This window comes from Elephas maximus, chromosome 2 (assembly GCF_024166365.1).
Source record: "Elephas maximus indicus isolate mEleMax1 chromosome 2, mEleMax1 primary haplotype, whole genome shotgun sequence".
Classification (NCBI taxonomy): Eukaryota; Metazoa; Chordata; class Mammalia; order Proboscidea; family Elephantidae; genus Elephas; species Elephas maximus.
In genome coordinates this window covers 191,263,570-191,281,693 of record NC_064820.1, presented here as the reverse complement: position 1 = coordinate 191,281,693, position 18,124 = coordinate 191,263,570, and the positions used below count along the sequence as shown (strand labels likewise).

At 42.4% G+C, this 18,124-nt stretch overlaps 1 protein-coding gene across 3 annotated transcripts in view; it reads left to right on the top strand.

The window, feature by feature from the left end:
* Positions 1–10,813: 10,813 nt before the first annotated feature.
* UBTD2 (ubiquitin domain containing 2) overlaps positions 10,814–18,124 on the top strand; it is a 67,428-nt gene continuing 60,117 nt past the window's right edge. The window contains exons 1-2 of one of the 3 annotated variants that reach the window (XM_049874322.1): positions 10,814–11,028; positions 11,757–13,443. In XM_049874322.1, coding sequence (XP_049730279.1) covers positions 13,434–13,443 — 10 coding nt within the window. In that variant the 5' untranslated portion in view covers positions 10,814–11,028; positions 11,757–13,433. Of the gene's footprint in view, positions 11,029–11,078; positions 13,444–18,124 lie in introns of those variants that run through there. The other 2 variants (XM_049874321.1, XM_049874320.1) reach the window with 2 other exon arrangements.

Sequence of the window (18,124 nt, the reverse complement as noted above, 5' to 3'; positions counted from 1 at the left end):
CTGTAGTCTTAAGCAGGTTGCCAGGCCTTTCTGCAGAGGTAACGCTGGGTGGGTTTGAACAGCCAACCTTTAGGGGAGGGCAGACTGTTTGCATCACCTAGGGATCTTCACACAGGCTTAGGGGAATAAAATTAAAATTTATAGATTTATAGAACAATTGCAGGGAGTAGATTCAGGCACAGCTCTATTCCAGCTCAGACGATTTTTAGGAATTGGCTTCTTCCTCTTTCTTAGCTTTGTTTTTCTGTGTGTTGGCTTCCCTCTTGGGTAGGCTTTCCCCTTTTGGTAATCTCAAGTTTTCACCTTACGCGGGTAAGACAGGGAGCAAAAGCCCTGAGATCCAAGGGTGCATGTTTGAGAAATAGCGAAGAGACTGGTGTGGTTAAAGGAGAAGCAAAAGAGAAATAGACTATACTATCAGGGAGGTAATAGGGGCTTGAGTGTGGAACCTAGAGACTTAGACAGAGAACAGAGATGCCCCCGAATCTACAAAGTAACAAGAAATGGGCCAGGGTGCAGACACAAAGCCATTCCCCAGAACAATGGGGCAGGGTATCTAAAAATAGCCTGCAAACTCCTTTAAAGTTGCCTTTCAGAACCAGCTGGAGAAAACCAGCCCAGGGACATGCACAGAACATCCACCTGTGACCGCTGTGTGAACTTCCACCAGGGGCAGTGATGGGCTGTAGCCCCAGCCGGGGAATTGAACCCGGGGAGCGAGAGACTGCCCAAGCATGACACCTCATAGTAAGTCCTGCTACGAATTCCAGAGGCCTCCAGGACAGGAGCCATCTTGGAAAGCTACTGCGTGCACCTTAGTTAACATATCCCCGCCTGTGCCTATGAATAAACATGAATCCTTTTCTGCCCAAGAACTTTTAAAAACTCAGGCCGGTCTTTTGTTCTGTGAGACAGGGGTATATGTTGCTCTAGGCTCTCCTCGTCTCCACTTGCAAGCCTCTTCAATAAAGTGTTGGTCGTGTGGAAAACTCTACGTGCCTTACCTGCTCATTCTTGACCAGTGAGAGCAAGAACCTTATTCCTGTAACAGGGACACCAAGCAGCTCTTCCTCCTGGATTCATGTTCAAAAGACAGATTCTTCCCAACAGTTAAAAAAAAAAAAGTCTTGGATCTGACACTTATGGGCCCAAGGTAGATCACATGAGTTTGGAATACACTGACTGTCTCAAACAGGGGTCCTGTGCCCTCCTCATGATCAGTTGGAGTTCAGACCGTTGTGATCCATAGGGTTTTGTAAAAATAGCATGTGGGAGGCATCTGACCTTCTGTCTCTTCACAAAGGGAAGGAGAATCAAGATCAACAGCCCAAGGCTGATTCCTATGAGGCAGAAGTCAGACATGCCTCCTCTCTCCGCCATCTTTATCAATTCTGACACCAACCGTCTCTCCCATGGCACTCTACTTCTCTGCTAAGGTCGATAACTCATTGCAATGGCCACACAGAACTCACAGACAATACTCACAATTATGGGGTTTATTAGGGAAGTAACCGTTTACAGTTCAGGTTCAGGAACGCTCAGGATACAGTTCTTCCCTCAGGACAACCTCTTCCCAGCAAGAATCACAGACAGGCCTCTCCCTGGCCCTCAGCCTCTGCCTTGCTTGGGCAAGTGTTACAAAGCTCTTTTACCTCGGGCCGATAAGCGCCTAAAGGCACCCCACTCTGCTAGTAAGCCTCAGCCCAAAGGCACTCAGCTTTCTCTCTCCGTGGACCAGAAAACCCACTGCGCTGTCTCCTGCTGGTCTCTCCTGCTGCCATTTCTCTGCCACTGCTTCTTTCTGTCCAGTGCTACAGCTCTCTCTCTGTCTCTCGTTCTCCTGGTTCCAGGAGCTTCTCAGCACAGGGATTCCCACTTCTGGCTCCCCTACCTTGATGGCAGTGGGATCCTCTCTCTCCTGCCTCTGGGATGGCTCACCATAAGCCCAGCAGGATGGCAAAACTGACCAATCCCTTTAGTGGGCCACAATTACCTTAGCTGCACAGTCCCGCCCAATCACCTGGATGGGAGTTATAAGACCATGGCGAGCAAGGCCACACAAAATTGATCCATCAGTTTTTATTGGCTAATTTTCAGAAGTAGATCGCCAGGCCTTTCTTCCTAGTCCATCTTAGTCTGTGCCATGAATTGAATTGTGTCCCCCCAAAATAACCATCAATGTGGCTAGATCGTGATTCCCTTGTATGATTGTCTACCATTTTAGATGTGATTTCCCTACGTGTTGTAAATCCTATCACTACAATGTAATAAGGTGGATTAGTGACAGTTATATTGATGAGGTCTATAAGATTAGTGTCTTAAGCTAATCTCTTTTGAGATATAAAAGAGAGAAGCGAGCAGACAGGGGGACCTCATACCACCAAGAAAGCAGTGCCGGAAGCAGAGCGCGTCCTTTGGACCTGAGGTTTCTGTGCTGAGATTATCCTAGACCAAGGGAAGGCTGGTGACAAGGACCTTCTTCCTGAGCTGACAGAGAGAAAGCTTCCCCTGGAGCCAGCACCCTGAGTTCAGACTTCTGGCCTGCTGGACCGTGAGAGAATAAACTTCTCTTTGTTAAAGCCATCCACTTGTGGTATTTCTGTTATAGCAGCACTACATGACCAAGACAGTCTGGAAGCTCCACTGAAACCTGTTCAGCATCACAGCAACACATAAGCCTCCATTGCCAGATGGGTGGTGGCTGTGCATGAGGGGCATTGGCCGGGAATTGAACCTGGGTCTCCAGCGTAGGAGGCGAGAATTCTATAATTGAACCACCAATGCCTCAAGCCATATCCCTTTACTCCAAAATATATCAGTGTGTTTTTCCTAACAATAAGGATATTCTCTTTCATAAACAGAAAGTAGTTATTAACTTTAGGAAATTTCACATTGATACACTATTTTTGTCTAACCTGCCATCCATATTCCAATTTTATCACTTGACCCGATAATGTTCTTTATAGAATTTTTTTTCCCCTCCAGTTCAGGGACCAGTCCGTGATCACACATTGTATTTATTTCTTGTGTTTCTTTAGTCTTCTATAGTCTGGAACAGTTTTTCAGCTGTTCATTTATTATTATTAATATTAATATTTTATTGTTTCTGGTGAAGATTTACACAGCAGTTTAAGTTCCTATTCAACAATTTCTACACAAGTTATTCAGTGACATTGATTACATTCTTCACACTGCATGAACATTCTCATTATTTTCATTCTAGTTGTTCCGTTTCCACTAATCTAGTTTCCCCGTCCCCTTACATTCTCATCTTTATTTTAAAGTAATTGTTGACCAATTGATCTCATATAGGTGATTTTTTAAAGGAGCACAGTACTAACAGATGATATTCATTCAGTATTTTGTGAGTCAATCTTTTATTTAACCCTCAGGGGTTAGTTTTGGTTCAAGGTTTGAAGAGTATCTCAGGGCAATAGTCTTAGAGTCCTCCCCTCTTGACCGTCTAGTAGGTCTGGTTAGCTTTTCTTAGGAATTTGAGGTTGTGTTCCACATTTTCCTCCCATTCTATTAGGGTCCATCTATTGTGGTCCTGACTAGAACACAGTAGTAGTAGCTGGGCACCACATAGTTCTTCTGGTCTCAGGTAGATGAAGCCATATTCATTTTTATGACATTGATTTTAAAAAAGCCCCTCCCTTCTTTTTATTATAGAACACCCCTCCATTTGGGCTTAAGCGATGTTTTCTCATGATTACAGTCAGGTTATGCATCCTCAGTGAGATTACTACGACATAAATGATATTCTGTCATTCTCCAGGAATCCTGTTTACAGGCACATAATGTCCATTTCTTCTCATTGCTGATACCAATTTTGATCACTTTGTCAAGACAGTGTCTATTTTTTTCTACTGTCTAGTTATTGTTTTTTCCCCCTTGCAAAGAATAAGCAATTTGTGGGAGATATTTTAAGACAATGCAAACTCCCAGCTCCTCATCAAAAATTTCTTTCATATATTTAGCATCCACTGATGATCCATTAATGATTTTTGCCTGATCCAATCCTTATTGTGATAGTTGAAAAATGATGATTTTCCAACTCTAGCACTTCATATTTACAAGTCAGCATTCAGCATTCCAATGTAAACAAGAGCCTTTCCTTCTCTCTTATTTACTTGTCTATTATTAGGACTCATGCATTCCTAATGTTTTAATGGTTTATAATTCATTACTGTCCTGAATTATTTTAGTCCTCAAACCACCCAAGATTTGGCCAATCAGAACCCCTTCAAGCTATCTCCAGTGTTCCTTGTGACATGTCCCCATCATTTTTTTTTTTTTTTTTTTTTTAGTATCTCCTCACTTTATAGCATAACAAGATGTTCCAGTCTCATCTTGTCCTTTGTCTTCTCTAGTCCTGGAATTTACCATTTCTACAAAAAGCCCTGGTTTCTTTTAGTGGGAAATGGTATTAGAGATCAAGATCTCGGTGCTATATGTATGTATTACTATCTTGCTTCTAAGTACACACACACATAATCTCACATACATATAGAGTATATATATACACACATATACATTCATACATATACGTACATATGCATATATGTATGAATGTACGTGTGTGCATGTATCATATACATATATAAAAGTACCTGTATGTGTAAACACACACACACTGTATTATATATTTCAGAAATCATGATTTCACATTAATACCAATTCTAGTTCATCTCCACCAAGTTCTTCTTTGCCTTTTCATCCTTATTATATCTTTCTTCTTCCACAGTGAGAACCCCAGCTCCCAACAATATCAACACATGTACTTATTTGCTCAATCATATATCTGGAGGCCTGGTGGCACAGTGATTGAGCGCCACAGCTGCTAACCAAGAGGTCGGCAGTTCAAATCTACCAGCCGCTCCTTGGAAACTTTATGGGACAGTTCTACTCTGTCCTATGAGGTCACTATGAGTCGGAATCGACCCGATGGCAATGGGTTTTGGTTTTTGGTCATAATATATCTAAGATAGTTCCCAAATTGTTTCACCCATATCAGTATAAACATCAAACCTAATAAAAAATAATTCAGGATTTATTTAGAGTTTCTCCTTCAACCCCAACCCTGACCAAAAAACTAAGAGCATAGTGTCTTTGTAAGTGACTTGGATTAGTTCTTTTTTTTTTCCCTTCAGTGTTGTTTTGTTATCCACAGAAACGCTGGCAAGTGGATTTGTTTGTTTAGCTTTCAGTTGTAGGTAATTTTGGTCTCCTTATTTTCATTGATTTAAATTTTTTAACACGCAGAACATTAATGTCTTAGTTATCTAGTGCTGCTGTAACACAAATACTGGATGACTGTAAAGAACAGAAATTTATTTTCTCACAGTTCTGGAGGCCGAAAGTCCAAATTAGGGTCTCAGCAGTGTTGATTGTCCTTTTTGATAGCACTAGGCATTCCTTGGCTCCTTTGTGATTCTCACAAGGCATTTGTCTTTCCTGTTTGTGTTCACCTCTGTGTGTAATCTGCTCTTTTTGTAACTCAGAAGTGATTAGGTTTAAGACACACCTTGCATTGATATGGCCTTACTAACATAAGAAAGCAAAAAACACTATTTCCAAACAGGATTACATCCACAGGTAGGGGTTAGGATTCCAACACATATTTTGGAGGGACACAATTCAATCCACAACAGTTAACATGCTTCCAAAGGGGGGGTTGGGGTGGAATATTGTCTTAGTCTGCGTTCGAGGAGCAAAACCACTGAAACATATATATATATAAAAACATAGAGAGAGATTTACTTCAAGGAAATAGCTCACACAATTGTGAGGAAATGGCTCGCACAATTGTGGGGCTGGCAAGTCCCAAATCCATGGGTCAGGCTGCTAGGTAGAGAATATATTGGAGGAGAAAGCAGAAGAGGATGCAAGAAGGCCAGTTAGGACAGTATTACGGTAGCCAAAGTAAGAGGTGGTGGTGAGGGCAGAGATGGAGAAGAAGTGGACAGACTCGGAATATATTTTATGGATAAAGAGGACTTATTAATGGTAACAAAAGAAGTGTCAAAACTTGTACATTGAAAACCATAAAACATCATTGAAAGAAATTTAAGACATGAATAAATGGAAAGATGCACATGTACCTGGACTGGAAGGCTTAATGTTATTAACATGGCAGTTAACCTACATATTCAACGCGTTCCCTATCAAAATCCCAGCTGCCTTTTTTTGCATAAGTTGGCAAGCTGATTCTAAAATTCATGTGAAAATGTTAGAGACCCAGAATAGCCGAAACAATCTTGAAAGAGAACAAAGTTCAAGGACTCACACTTCCCAATTTCAAAATTTACTACAAAATGACAGTAATCAAAACAGTATGATGCTGGCATAAAGACAGATATAAAGATCAAAGGAACAGAATTGAGAGTCCAGAAATAAACCCTCAAATTTATGATCAGTTGATTCTGAGCACAGGTGCCAATACAATTCAATTGAGAAAGAATAGTCTTTTCAACAAATGGTGCTGGGACAACTGGATATACACATGCATAAGGCTGAAGCTGGATCCTTACCTCATACCATATAAAAAAATTAACTAAAGATGGATCAAAAACTTAAACATAAGAGCAAAAGTTATAAAACTCTTAGAGGAAAACACAGGAATAATTCTCCACGACTCGGGTTTTAGACAATGATTTCTCAACTATGTATCCAAAAGCAAAAGCAATAAAAGAAAAAAAAAATAGATAAATCAGATTTCATCAAAATTAAAAACTTGTGCTGCAAAGGACACTATCAAGAAAGTGAAAAGACATCCCAGAGTAGGAGAAAATATTACAAACCATATATCTAATAGGAGTCTTTACCTAGAATACACAAAGAACTCTTAAAACTCAACGATAAGTATTTTTAAATGGGCAAAGGATCCAGATAGACATTTCTCCAAAAAGGATATATGAATGGCTAATAAGCAGACAGAAAGGTGCTCAACATCATTGGTCATTAGGAAAATGCAAATAAAAACTACACTGAGGTACTACCTCACACCCACTAGGATGATTGTAATAAAAAAGATAGAGAATAACAAGTGTTGGTGCGGATGTAGAGAAACTGGACTGCTCATACATTGCTGGGAGTAAGGTAAAACAGTGTAGCTGCTTTGGAAAACAGTGTGGCAGTTCCTCAAAATGTTAAACTTTAGAGTTACCATATGACCCACCAATTCCTCTCCTAGGTATATACCCAAGACAACTGAAAACATATATCCACACATAAACTTGCACACAAATGTTCATAGCAGCGTTATTCATAATAGCGGAAGCAACTCAAAGGTCCATCAACTAATTAACGGATAAATAAAATGTGGCATAGCCATACAGTTGAATATTACTCCATTTATGGTTATAAAAAGAACTTATAGATGGTACAACATGGTTGAACCCTGAAAACACGCAAAGTGAAAGAAGCCAGTCACAAAAGGCTACACTGTATGATTCCATTTATATGAAATGTCCAGAATAGGCAGAACCATAGAGAGAGAAATAGACTAGTGTTTGCCTTGGACTGGGGAGAGATGAGTATGGGGTTTCTTTTGGGATGACGCAAACGTTCTAAAATTGATTGTGGTAATGGTTGCACAACTTTGTGAATATATTAAACACCACTGAATTATATCACTTTATAAGTCAGTGAATTATATGGTATGTGAATTATATCTCAATAAAGCTGTTATTAAAAAAACAGACACACACAAGAAAGCACTGGCTCTACGGGAACATGTTAAGTGGATTGGGCCGTGCTGGGAAGTTTAGATCGATAATGCTAGACATGATACAGACAGGACAGTTAATAAAGAGCCCCACAGAGCTATTATTATTGACCTTGCTTTATAGGTGAGAAAACTGAGCTCTATAGAAATTTAAGGTCACATAGCTAGTACATAATGGAACCTGGATCCCAACCCAGGAAGTTTTAAAGCAGAGCCTGGTCCTTTCACTGCTGTACTACTGTGCTTCCTAGAAACATGTCTCTCTGCTTTAAGATGAAGACAGGGTGGAGAACATTCGTAGCTGTGAATCTGTAAAATGGATGAGACTGCTCTCTTTCCTAGTGCCAACTCCACGGCGCTCATCAGAAAGCACTTATCGCTTGGTTGCCTACCATCTGTTTAATAGACATCGTAGAAGTCAGCCTTGGTTTCTGCAATTTCTGAAGCAAAATTCAGGATAAAGCAGTCTCTTTGAAAAGATTTAGCTTGCAGCTTCTCTCCTTCAGGGAAGTGATGTCTGTCTGCCAACGTGAATACTCAGCTGAGAATGATCAGATAGAAGTCTTTGTGGAACAGTTTCTGAATCTCACGAGCCACCCTGAAAACTCATAAAAACATCGATTGTGTGTAATTTCTTTTTGAAGATTCATGGCTACAGTTGAAAAAAAAAAAATTTTTTTTTTTTTTGGACAATGCTAATTCTTCAGTAAAAGTTTAATACAGCAGACTTCTATTTTTCACAAGACATTTGTGCTTCAATATAAATGTAGAGGCCTGTGTGTTGTGTATGTTTAACCCTTATTTTTATCTGATTAGCAAATGAATACAAGGACCTAAATCTTTGTCTGCATTTTGGACTCTTCCTGTGAGCTGGCTTCCCAGATGTGGAATAATCCCAAGTCAAAGGTATGAACATATTTAAGGCTCTTGATCCACATTGCCAAATTGCTTTGCAAAAAGATTGAACCAATTACACTCCCACCAGCAGTATATGAGAATATATTTAAATGCAAATTCCAACTGCAGTGTCTTTTCTTAGGTATTTCACTTAAAAAAATGTTGCTTTTTTTTTTTTAAATGCTAAGCAAAAGCTGACCCAGGATGTTAAAAAAAGAAAGTCTGAAAGAAAAATGGAGCAGATAGTTAAAACAGCTCTTAGATATAAGCTTTACAAAGGCCCAAACATGAAGATAACCATGTTGTTAGATGCCCTCGAGTCAGTTCTGACTCATAGCCACCCTAGGTACAACAGAATGAAGCACTGCCTGATCTTGTACCATCCTCACAACCATTCCTATGTTTGAGCCCATTGTTGCAGCCACTGATTGTCAACCCATCTCGTTGAGGGTCTTCCTCTTTTTTGACGACCCTCTACTTTATCAAGCACGATGTCCTTCTGCAGGGATTAATCCCTCCTGATAACAGGTCCAAAGTAGTCTAGAAGAAGTCTTGCCATCCCCGCTTCTAAGCAGCATTCTGGCTGTACTTCTTCCAAGACAGATTTGTTCGTTCTTCTGGCAGCCCTTGGTAAATTCAATATTCTTCGCCAACACCATAATTCAAAGGCATCAATTCTTCTTCCATTTTCCTTATTCACTGTCAAGTTTTCATATGGATATGAGGTTACTGAAAACACCACGGGTTGGGTCAGGCACACCTTAGTCCTCAAAGTGACATCTTGGCTTTTTAATAGTTTAAAAGAGTTCCTCTGCAGCAGATTTGTCCAATGCAATATGTTGTTTGATTTCTTGATTGCTGCATCCATGGGTGTTTATTGTGGATCCAAGTAAAATGAAATCCCTGGCAACTTCAATCTTTTCTCCATTTATCACGATGTTGCTTATTGGCCCAGTTGTGTGGATTTTTGTTTTATGTTGAGGTGTAATCCATACTGAAGGCTGTGGTCTTTGATCTCCATCATAAGTGCTTCAAGTCCTCTTCACTTTCATCAAGCAAGGTTGTGTCCTACGCATATCGCACTTTGTTAATGACACATCATAACTCACTACCTTAGAGCCGATCCCGATAGAGACCCTAAAAAACAGAGGAGAACTGCCCCGGAGGGTTCCCAAGGCTGTAATGTTCAGGAAACAGATTGCCATCTTTAGGAAAGCAGACTGCCACGTCTTTCTCCCGTGCATCGGCTGGTGAATTCCAACTGCTGACGTTTGAGTTGGCAGCCGAGCGCTTAACCACTGCACTGCCAGGACTCCTTCAATGAGGCATCAAAGGAAGCACAATTCTGTAGGGGCCATTAACAATTTGGCTTAGATTGGAAGAGCAAAGGCCAAGAATGTGGGGTGTGGTCAATGGACCACATTCTAGTTTTAAAAACGCAGGCTAATTTTATTTATACTCCACGTTGCTCTAACAACTACTTAAGGTACCTAAAGGCAGGATCTGGAGAAGCAGTACTGTGTCTTCACAATCATCCCTGTGAAAATGAAACAAACCCACGCCCCCTGAACTGTGGTCAGTCTTATCTCTCCCCACACGGGATGCCCCACCTCGGTAATCTGAGTCCAGTCTGCAATCATAGTGACAGCCTCCCTCTCCGACTCTAATACGGGGACACAGTGATTTAAGGGGGGGGTGTAGGGATACGGACGGTAAGTGGAAGCCCAGACTTGAGATACCAACCCAACTGAACTCTACACGATTCCAAAAGGTGCTGGGACCTCAGCATTGAGCCAGAAAACCGCCCCTCCCTCCAGCTATTTGGGAAATCGCCAGCCCTCATCTGCGAGTCTTCCATTATTTTCTGTGGCCCACTCCCGACCCGCTTCTACCAGAAAGATAAAGAGCAGACGTCCGAGAAGCCAGAAACTCGACTTTGTTCTCATTTCTCACGTTTGTTCATCCTTTCCTGCTACATCTCTCTTCCCCCCTTTCCTGTCCTCTTCCCGTCTTCCTTCTCTCCCCCTTTCCCTTCCTCTTTTCCTGGGACTGATCCCCCTTCGCCTCTTTCTCTCCCCTTCCACACCCCTCGCAGCCTCCCGCAGCCAATCAGAGCGCAGGCCTCCCGAGGCCACGCCCCCTCCCGGCCGTTCCGGGCGGGCCAGGCAGAGCCCAGGCCGCGGAGCTGGAGGGCGGCGCCGCGGGGCGGGGAACCGATGGGGCCTGGCGGACGGGCGGCGTCGGCGCGGGGGTCGCCCGGACGCACGCGTGCGGGGCTGTGAGGGAGCGAGTCGGGCGCTGGGGCCCGCCCGGGATGGGCCAGCCCCGGCCTGGCGGGACCGAGCCGGAGGCGAGGGCGGCGCGCGGGCCAGGCCTGGCGGGCGGACGGCCGGGAGGCTGAGGTAGAAGTGGGCGCGGAGGAAGGGGCCGAGCTAAGGCGGTGGGTGGAGCGGCGAGGGGGGCGGAGGCTGGGCCGCGACGGGCGAGCGGAGCGGCGCGCCTGTCCGGAGCTCGGCGGCGTCGGCGCCGGAGGAGGCTGAGGCGGCGGCGGGCCCGGACGAGCGCCCGGAGGTGGCGGACGAGGCGCCGGGTGCCCCCATGGGCGGGTGTGTGGGCGCCCAGCACGACTCCTCGGGCAGCCTCAACGAGAACTCGGAAGGCACCGGAGGTAGGTGAGCGCCAGGGGGCAGCCTCGGCCCCCCATTGTTCCCGGCCAGGCCCGGCCACCTGTCCCGACCCCCTGCCGGCCCGCGGGCGGCGCAGCCGGGGCCCCCGCGCCCCTTTGTCATCCCCTCGTGCACGTCACTCCCCGCGTCCCGCTTCCGGCTGCCCCACCGGCCTCGGGGGTTGCCCCCTTTCCTCCGCAGCCCCGGGGAAAAGTCTGCGCGTGGAGATGCAGCCCCGGGCCTCGCCGACCCCACCGCCTCGGCTCGGAAAACTCGGACCAGAAACTGCCTTTCTGGCCACCTCGCTCCGTCTCCAGCCCGTTTAATTATTCAGGAACAGGATGGCGGCGCTGGGGTTGCAGAAAAGCGAATTGATGGGGCGGAGGGGGGAGGGGGCGGGGAGCCTGATGCCTTCCCTCCGACTGGCCCCGCCACATCTCTCCGCACCCTTCCTTGTTCAGCAGAGTTGGCCGGTCTCAGCTTTCCTGAGTTTCAGATGACAGCTGCCCTGGTTGGTTCCAGTTTGGCCATTTAAACCTGCAAGTTTCTGGAGCTCGACTGGGGAAGTCTCAAGTGGCCACAGGCATTATTTTAAGGAGGAGAGAGGAAACGATCTGCCCGAGTAAAACGTGGCTTTTCTTGCAACAGGATGGAGTTTTCGGGCCAGTTTGCTGTCGGGGTGGGCTACTCAAATTCCGATCAGTGTTACGTAAAGGAAAATATGTAGGATAAAAGTGCAGATGCATAAGAGTCTGACTTAACCGAGTAGGACCAGTACTTTTAAATTAAATTTTCGAACACGGAACGCACTTCTACTTTCTTGTAAACAGCAGTTGGCAGGGGAGAGGTGTTTTAATTCAATCGGTGTTGTCGTATGGGATGTCATAATACAATTCATTTCACCAGTACTCGAGCTAAGTAATCTTTTGCCGTGTTCATGCTGTGATTAGTAGAGGTTAGAATGCTTTAATTAAAGAATAAACAGCTGCTCAGGGGTGGCAAAGATAACAAAGGTTTTGTACGGACTCGATGTTAGATGTCTCAGAATAACGAGCTGTATAGAGAGAAGTTCCTAAACTAAATTGACGAGGGTGAGAGGGTGTACAACTTTTTCTTAACATACTGACATTTAGATCAGTTGCTTGTCCAGTCACTTAAAAAAAGTTGTCTGTAAATCGTATGCACTTAGATTTAAGCCGATGAGTTTCCTGAACTACTGGATGTGACTTTTAGCCATGCCACTTTGTTAAAATCTGTGAGTATCCGTATGACTAAATCCTGAGCGAATAATTTGAGAGCTCAGTGAAGGGTGTCTTGGAAAAAAAAAAAAGTTCGTGAAAACACTATAGTGCATTTCATGTCGTTGCATTATTTTTTGGTGACACATTAACAACTAGATCCTCAGTAGCAAACAGGAAAATAAAAGGGTCCTGATTTAAAACAGCCTTGGGTCAAATTGGCGTCAAAAAAGTTCTTCCTCCTTGAGGTGATCATTAATTGTTCTGAAACCTATTAGTATTTGTTATAGGCAGTATTTAGTTTTAATTAAAAATATTTTCTTAACACTCTAGTTTAAAATTCTACCCAGTTTTTCTTCCCTTAGTAATGAACTTGAACCAATTTATTTAAACCTTTTGTTAGTGTGATTTAAGACCAGCCAAACATTATTTGCATGGGCTTTTAATAGTATGAAGCCTTAGATTTGGGTAATATATTACCAACAATGTCCACTTACATAGCTATAGTGTCAGTATCTTGGAGGGCTGAGTTCTTGGGAAGGAAAGCTATGCTCCACTTTTCTGAAGTAAAGTTTGGGAAAAGACACATTAATCATCAGCCAATCTCTTTGTTTTCTTCTGGAGAGAGGGGTGACCCTGGGGGAGGGGCTGTGTGAGATAAAGTGGTTAATTTTGGAATTTAATTATGGAAGCCTTTATTTTCTGTTACTGTCATGATAACCCAAACCAAACCCGTTGTCGTCAAGTCGATTCCAACCGTAGTGACCCTACAGGACAGAGTAGAACTGCCCCAGAGGATTTCCCAGGAGCGCCTGATGGATTCGAACTGCCGGCCTTTCAGTTAGCAGATGTGGCTCTTAACCACTATGTCACCAGAGTTTTGAGAGTTAATTGTTTAAAAGAATGAGCTCAGGTGAGTGTTCCAGGTTAACATATTATGTTAAGTAGTTCTTGCGTACTATATAGAATGTTTTTGTTGGGAAAAGGCAGACTTTTTCCTAAGGGTGTTAGCACAGAGCTTTAGCTTTTCAAGCATAACAAACATGGTTAGTAGTTTTAATCTGGATGTAACAGGTTATGACAATTCTATCAACAAGGAGTAAAATATATTTTTCAGATGCTTTTCATGAAAGATTTAAAATGGTAAAAATTTGGATGCTTCCTGTGTATTGATCATGTGACTCATTTTACAATTGGTTAAACCCTTTCTGAATATCAGCCAGTCTTAGTTAAAAAAATTACTGTTTTTTTTTTTTTGTTAACCTTTTTGGCCAGTTGAAATAGTGTAGTTTCCTTTTGGATCCAAGTCTGTTATATATGCAAATGATCAAGTGTAGATTGTGAAAAGCTTCCTTATTAGCTGGATTACTTTGAAAGAATGGGGGAAATTTTTGCAGGAGACTGTTGAATATGGAGATGGCTTAATTCAAATGATAAGATTTGTGTTATCTATTATTTTGGAATCATTTGTAGTATCTTCTCCTGGCATAACTTGCCTAGAATTCAGTTTTTGAATTTCAGCTACTTTGAGCATTTTTTAAATGCCTAATTTTAGCCAAAACAGGTATATAGCAGAGAGGTTATGCAAGATTATTTAACAGCTCTCTCCAAGCTATCATGCTTCTAGGTTTCCAGTTATTTTGATATATTTAGATGGCGTATTCTGGGTGGCTCTCTACCTTATGATGATGACATTGCGATGCTGGAGTTTGCACTTAGGACCTCTAGAGGAGGCTTTAGCCCATGGCATTTGCTGAGGAATTAGGTCCCTTATGATTTTTTATAAAATGAAAAAAACAAAATTAAATAGTCGAATACAGCCAACTAGGTTCTTTTCTCACTTTGTTCACCTCTTTAAGGAAGGTGTAGTAATGTGCAAAGTAGGTTCTCTGTTTTCTGGGTGTATCATTCATTCTGTACATTCAGTGATATCCCAGGTGGACTGATTCTGGTGGTCACAAGTTTCCAGGCTCACAGGTGGATAAGGTAATGCTGAATGCTGGACCTTGATTTCTTTAGTCTTTATTTTTGAATATCTTGGGAACATCATGGAGTCTTTTCAGATTACAGACACCTACTCAATGAGTAACAATGGGTTTTTGAATAACAGCTACCACTTATCCAGTATTTATTATGTAACAAGTATTGTGCTAAGTGATTACGTTATCTCATTTAGTCCTCATCAGCTTTGTGAGGTGGATAAGTAACCTCTATTTTATATGAAGAAATTGAAGTCCCCCAAAATTAAATAACTTGTTTAACATCATGTAGCTTCTAAGTGGCAGTCAGAACTTGTACCCACGGCTATAATAAAAAATACTAATTTCCTTTTTTTTCTCCTGGTTTTATTTTTTAAATCTATATAACCAACCCTTCATTGATGAAGAAGATAGATTTATAACCAATAATTCGTGAACCTTATAACTGAAATTTGCATTCTTAACTATGAGTAGAAAAACTGTTTTCAGTTTATTTCCTCTGTCTAATCTGATGAAAAGGCTTATTTAGCAGTGAACTTTTTTTTTCTTTTTAAGTTGACAGGTAATCCATAATCCCTTTTCAGCTTCTTAATGAAGAGATGATGGTTGTATTTTTGGGGGGAAGCATTTTGCAATCAAGCATTGGATACCCACTAAAATATGCCCAATGTTGTATTGGTTACCGTAGCTCAAAAACAGAAAGAAATCATAATCCTGTTTCTTAAATGCATCAAGATCTTTTTTTTTTTTTTGAAAAACAATATAATATGCACAACCAGTTATAAAATACAACATAAAACATATAGGTAGGTAAGTAGGTAGCTAGATCATAGCATGAAGTGTGCAAGAGCTGAAAGAATAAAGGAAAACAAAGCAGTCTTAGCAGGATAGAGCTAGTTAGAATAGGCTCTTTCAGAGTGACCAATATAAGCTGGTAAAGAGAACATACCAGATGGAAGAATGGTTATGAGTTAAGACTTGAAAATGGTTGTAAATAATACATGCACTGGGTAGTGGTCAATAAGGTGGCTGCCTTGATTCGGGCAGTGTGTGTGACAGGAAATGATGGAGAAGTTGGACAGGTAGTGAGTAGAATGCTACTGTGGACTCTTGAGGAGGGCACATGATCTGATGAAAAGAGAGACTGAAAGAGTATTGTTGTTAGGTGTGTTTGAGTTGGTTCCAACACGTAGCAGCCATATGTACAACAGAACAGAACACTACCCAGCCCTGCACCATCCTCACAATTGTTACATTTGAGCCCATTGTAGCAACCACTGTCAGTCTATCTCCTTGAGGCCCTTCCTCTTTTTCACTGGCCCTCTACTTTGCCAAACATGATGTCCTTCTCCAGGGACTGGTCCCTCCCAGTAACATGTCCAAAGCATGTGAGATAATGTCTTGCCATCCTTGCTTCTGAGGAGAAAGAGTATACTGACTATATTCATTTAGTAAATACTTGTTTAGCCACGGTTGTGTGCTCATTGCTGAGATTACAACAGGGAGCAGAAAAGTCCCAGCCCTCAAGGAATTTACAATCTAGCACATTGCTACTCAAAGTGTGGTCCCTGGACCAGCATCATTGGCATCACCTGGAGCATGTTTAACACGATCCCCAAATGATTCTTAGGCACATTAAATCTTGAGAAGCCCTGGTCTAATGTATTCGTTGGTATTGCTGTTAGTTGCTGTGGAGTCGATTCCTACTCCTGGTACCCCATGTGTGCAGAGTAGATCTGCTCTGTAAGGTTTTCAGGACTGTGACCTTTTGGAAGCAGATCACCAAGTCTGTCTTCGAGGAGCCTCTGGGTATGTTCCAACCACCAACCTTTTGGCCAGTAGTCAAGCACTTAATTGTTTGTTCCGGATTGCTTAAAGTGGGAAGAGAATAGAGTCAGGAACCCATTAGGAAAAAAGAAATGGCATGAGTTGGTGACGTATTGGATGCAGGAATAAGGAAGAGAAAGAAAAGTGAAGTAATTCCATATTTGTGAACCTTGGTGACCAGGAGGATTGAGATGGCTTGACTGGTATTGGGAAATAAGAAAGGGGTAGCTGGAGAACACCCTAGTTTAGCTTTCAGTATATTCAGGTTTAAACAATAGAAGAATTTTTAAGTGGAGACATCATTTAGGGTGGTACAGAAGGTTAGATATGAAACTCCTAGATGTTTAGAATTATGAATGTAAATTTTGAAGTTTGAAGATGTAAAATGACTGCTATAGGTAAGTGAAAAGAGGAGGAAAGTACTAAGAATTGACTCATGAGAGATTCACATATTGTTTTATGATGTTCGTTACTAACCCCACGACATGTCAACGCTCTCCCTTCTCCACCTTGGGTTCCCTATTGCCAGCTTTCCTGTCGCCTCCTGCCTTCTAGTCCTTCCTCCTGGGCTGGTGTGCCCCTTTAGTCCCTTTTTATTTTATGGGCCTGTCTGATCTTTGGCTGAAGGGTGAACCTCAGGAGTGACTTCATTACTGAGCTAAAAGGGTGTTCGGGAGCCATATTCTGCAGTTTTCTCCAGTCTCTGTCAGACCAGTAAGTCTGGTCTTTTTTTTTTTTGAGTTAGAATTTTGTTCTACATTTTTTTCCAGCTCTGTCCAGAATCCTCTATTGTTAACCCTGTCAGAGCAGTCAGTGGTAGTAGCTGGGCACCATCTAGTTGTGCTAGGCTCAGCCCGGTGGAGGCTGTAGTACTTGTGTTCCATCAGTCATTTGAACTAATCTTTCCCTTGTGTCTTTCGTTTTCTTCATTCTCCCTTGCTCCAGATAGGGTGAGACCAATGGATTATCTTAGATGGCTGCTTACAAGCTTTTGAGACCCAGATGCTACTCACCAAAGTAGAATGCAGTACATTTTCTTTATAAACTATGTTATGCCAATGGAGTTAGATGCTCCCCGAGATTTCTTGACTCCTGCTTCCACGGGTATTGGTTGTGAGTCCAAGTAAAATGAAATCCTTGACAACTTCAATCTTTTCTCCATTTATCATGATGTTGCTTTTTGGTCCAGTTATGAGGACTTTTGTTTTCTTTATGTTGAGGTATAATCCATACTGAAGGCTGTGGTCTTTGATCTTTATCAGTAAGTGCTTCAAGTCCTCTTCACTTTCAGCAAGCAAGGTTGTGTCATCTGCATATCCCAGGTTATTAATGAGTCTTCCACCAATCCTGATGCCCTGTTCTTCTTCCTGTAGTCCAGTTTCTCGGATTATTTGCTCAGCATACAGATTGAATAGGTACGGTGAAAGGATACAACACTGACGCACACCTTTCCTGACTTTAAACCAGGGAGTATCCTCTTGTTCTGTCTGGACAACTGCCTCTGTGTACAGGTTCCTTTTGAGCACAATTAAGTGTTCTGGAATTTCCGTTCTTTCCAATATTATCCGTAATTTTTTTTGATCCACACAGTCGAATGCCTTTGCATAGTCAATAAAACACAGGTAAGCATCTTTGTGGTATTCTCTGCTTTTAGCCAAGATCCCTCTGACATCGCAATGATGTCTCTCGTTCCACACCCTCTTCTGAATCTGGCTTGAATTTCTGACAGTTCCCTACTGATGTACTGCTGCAACCGTTTCTGAATTATCTTCAGCAGAATTTTACTTG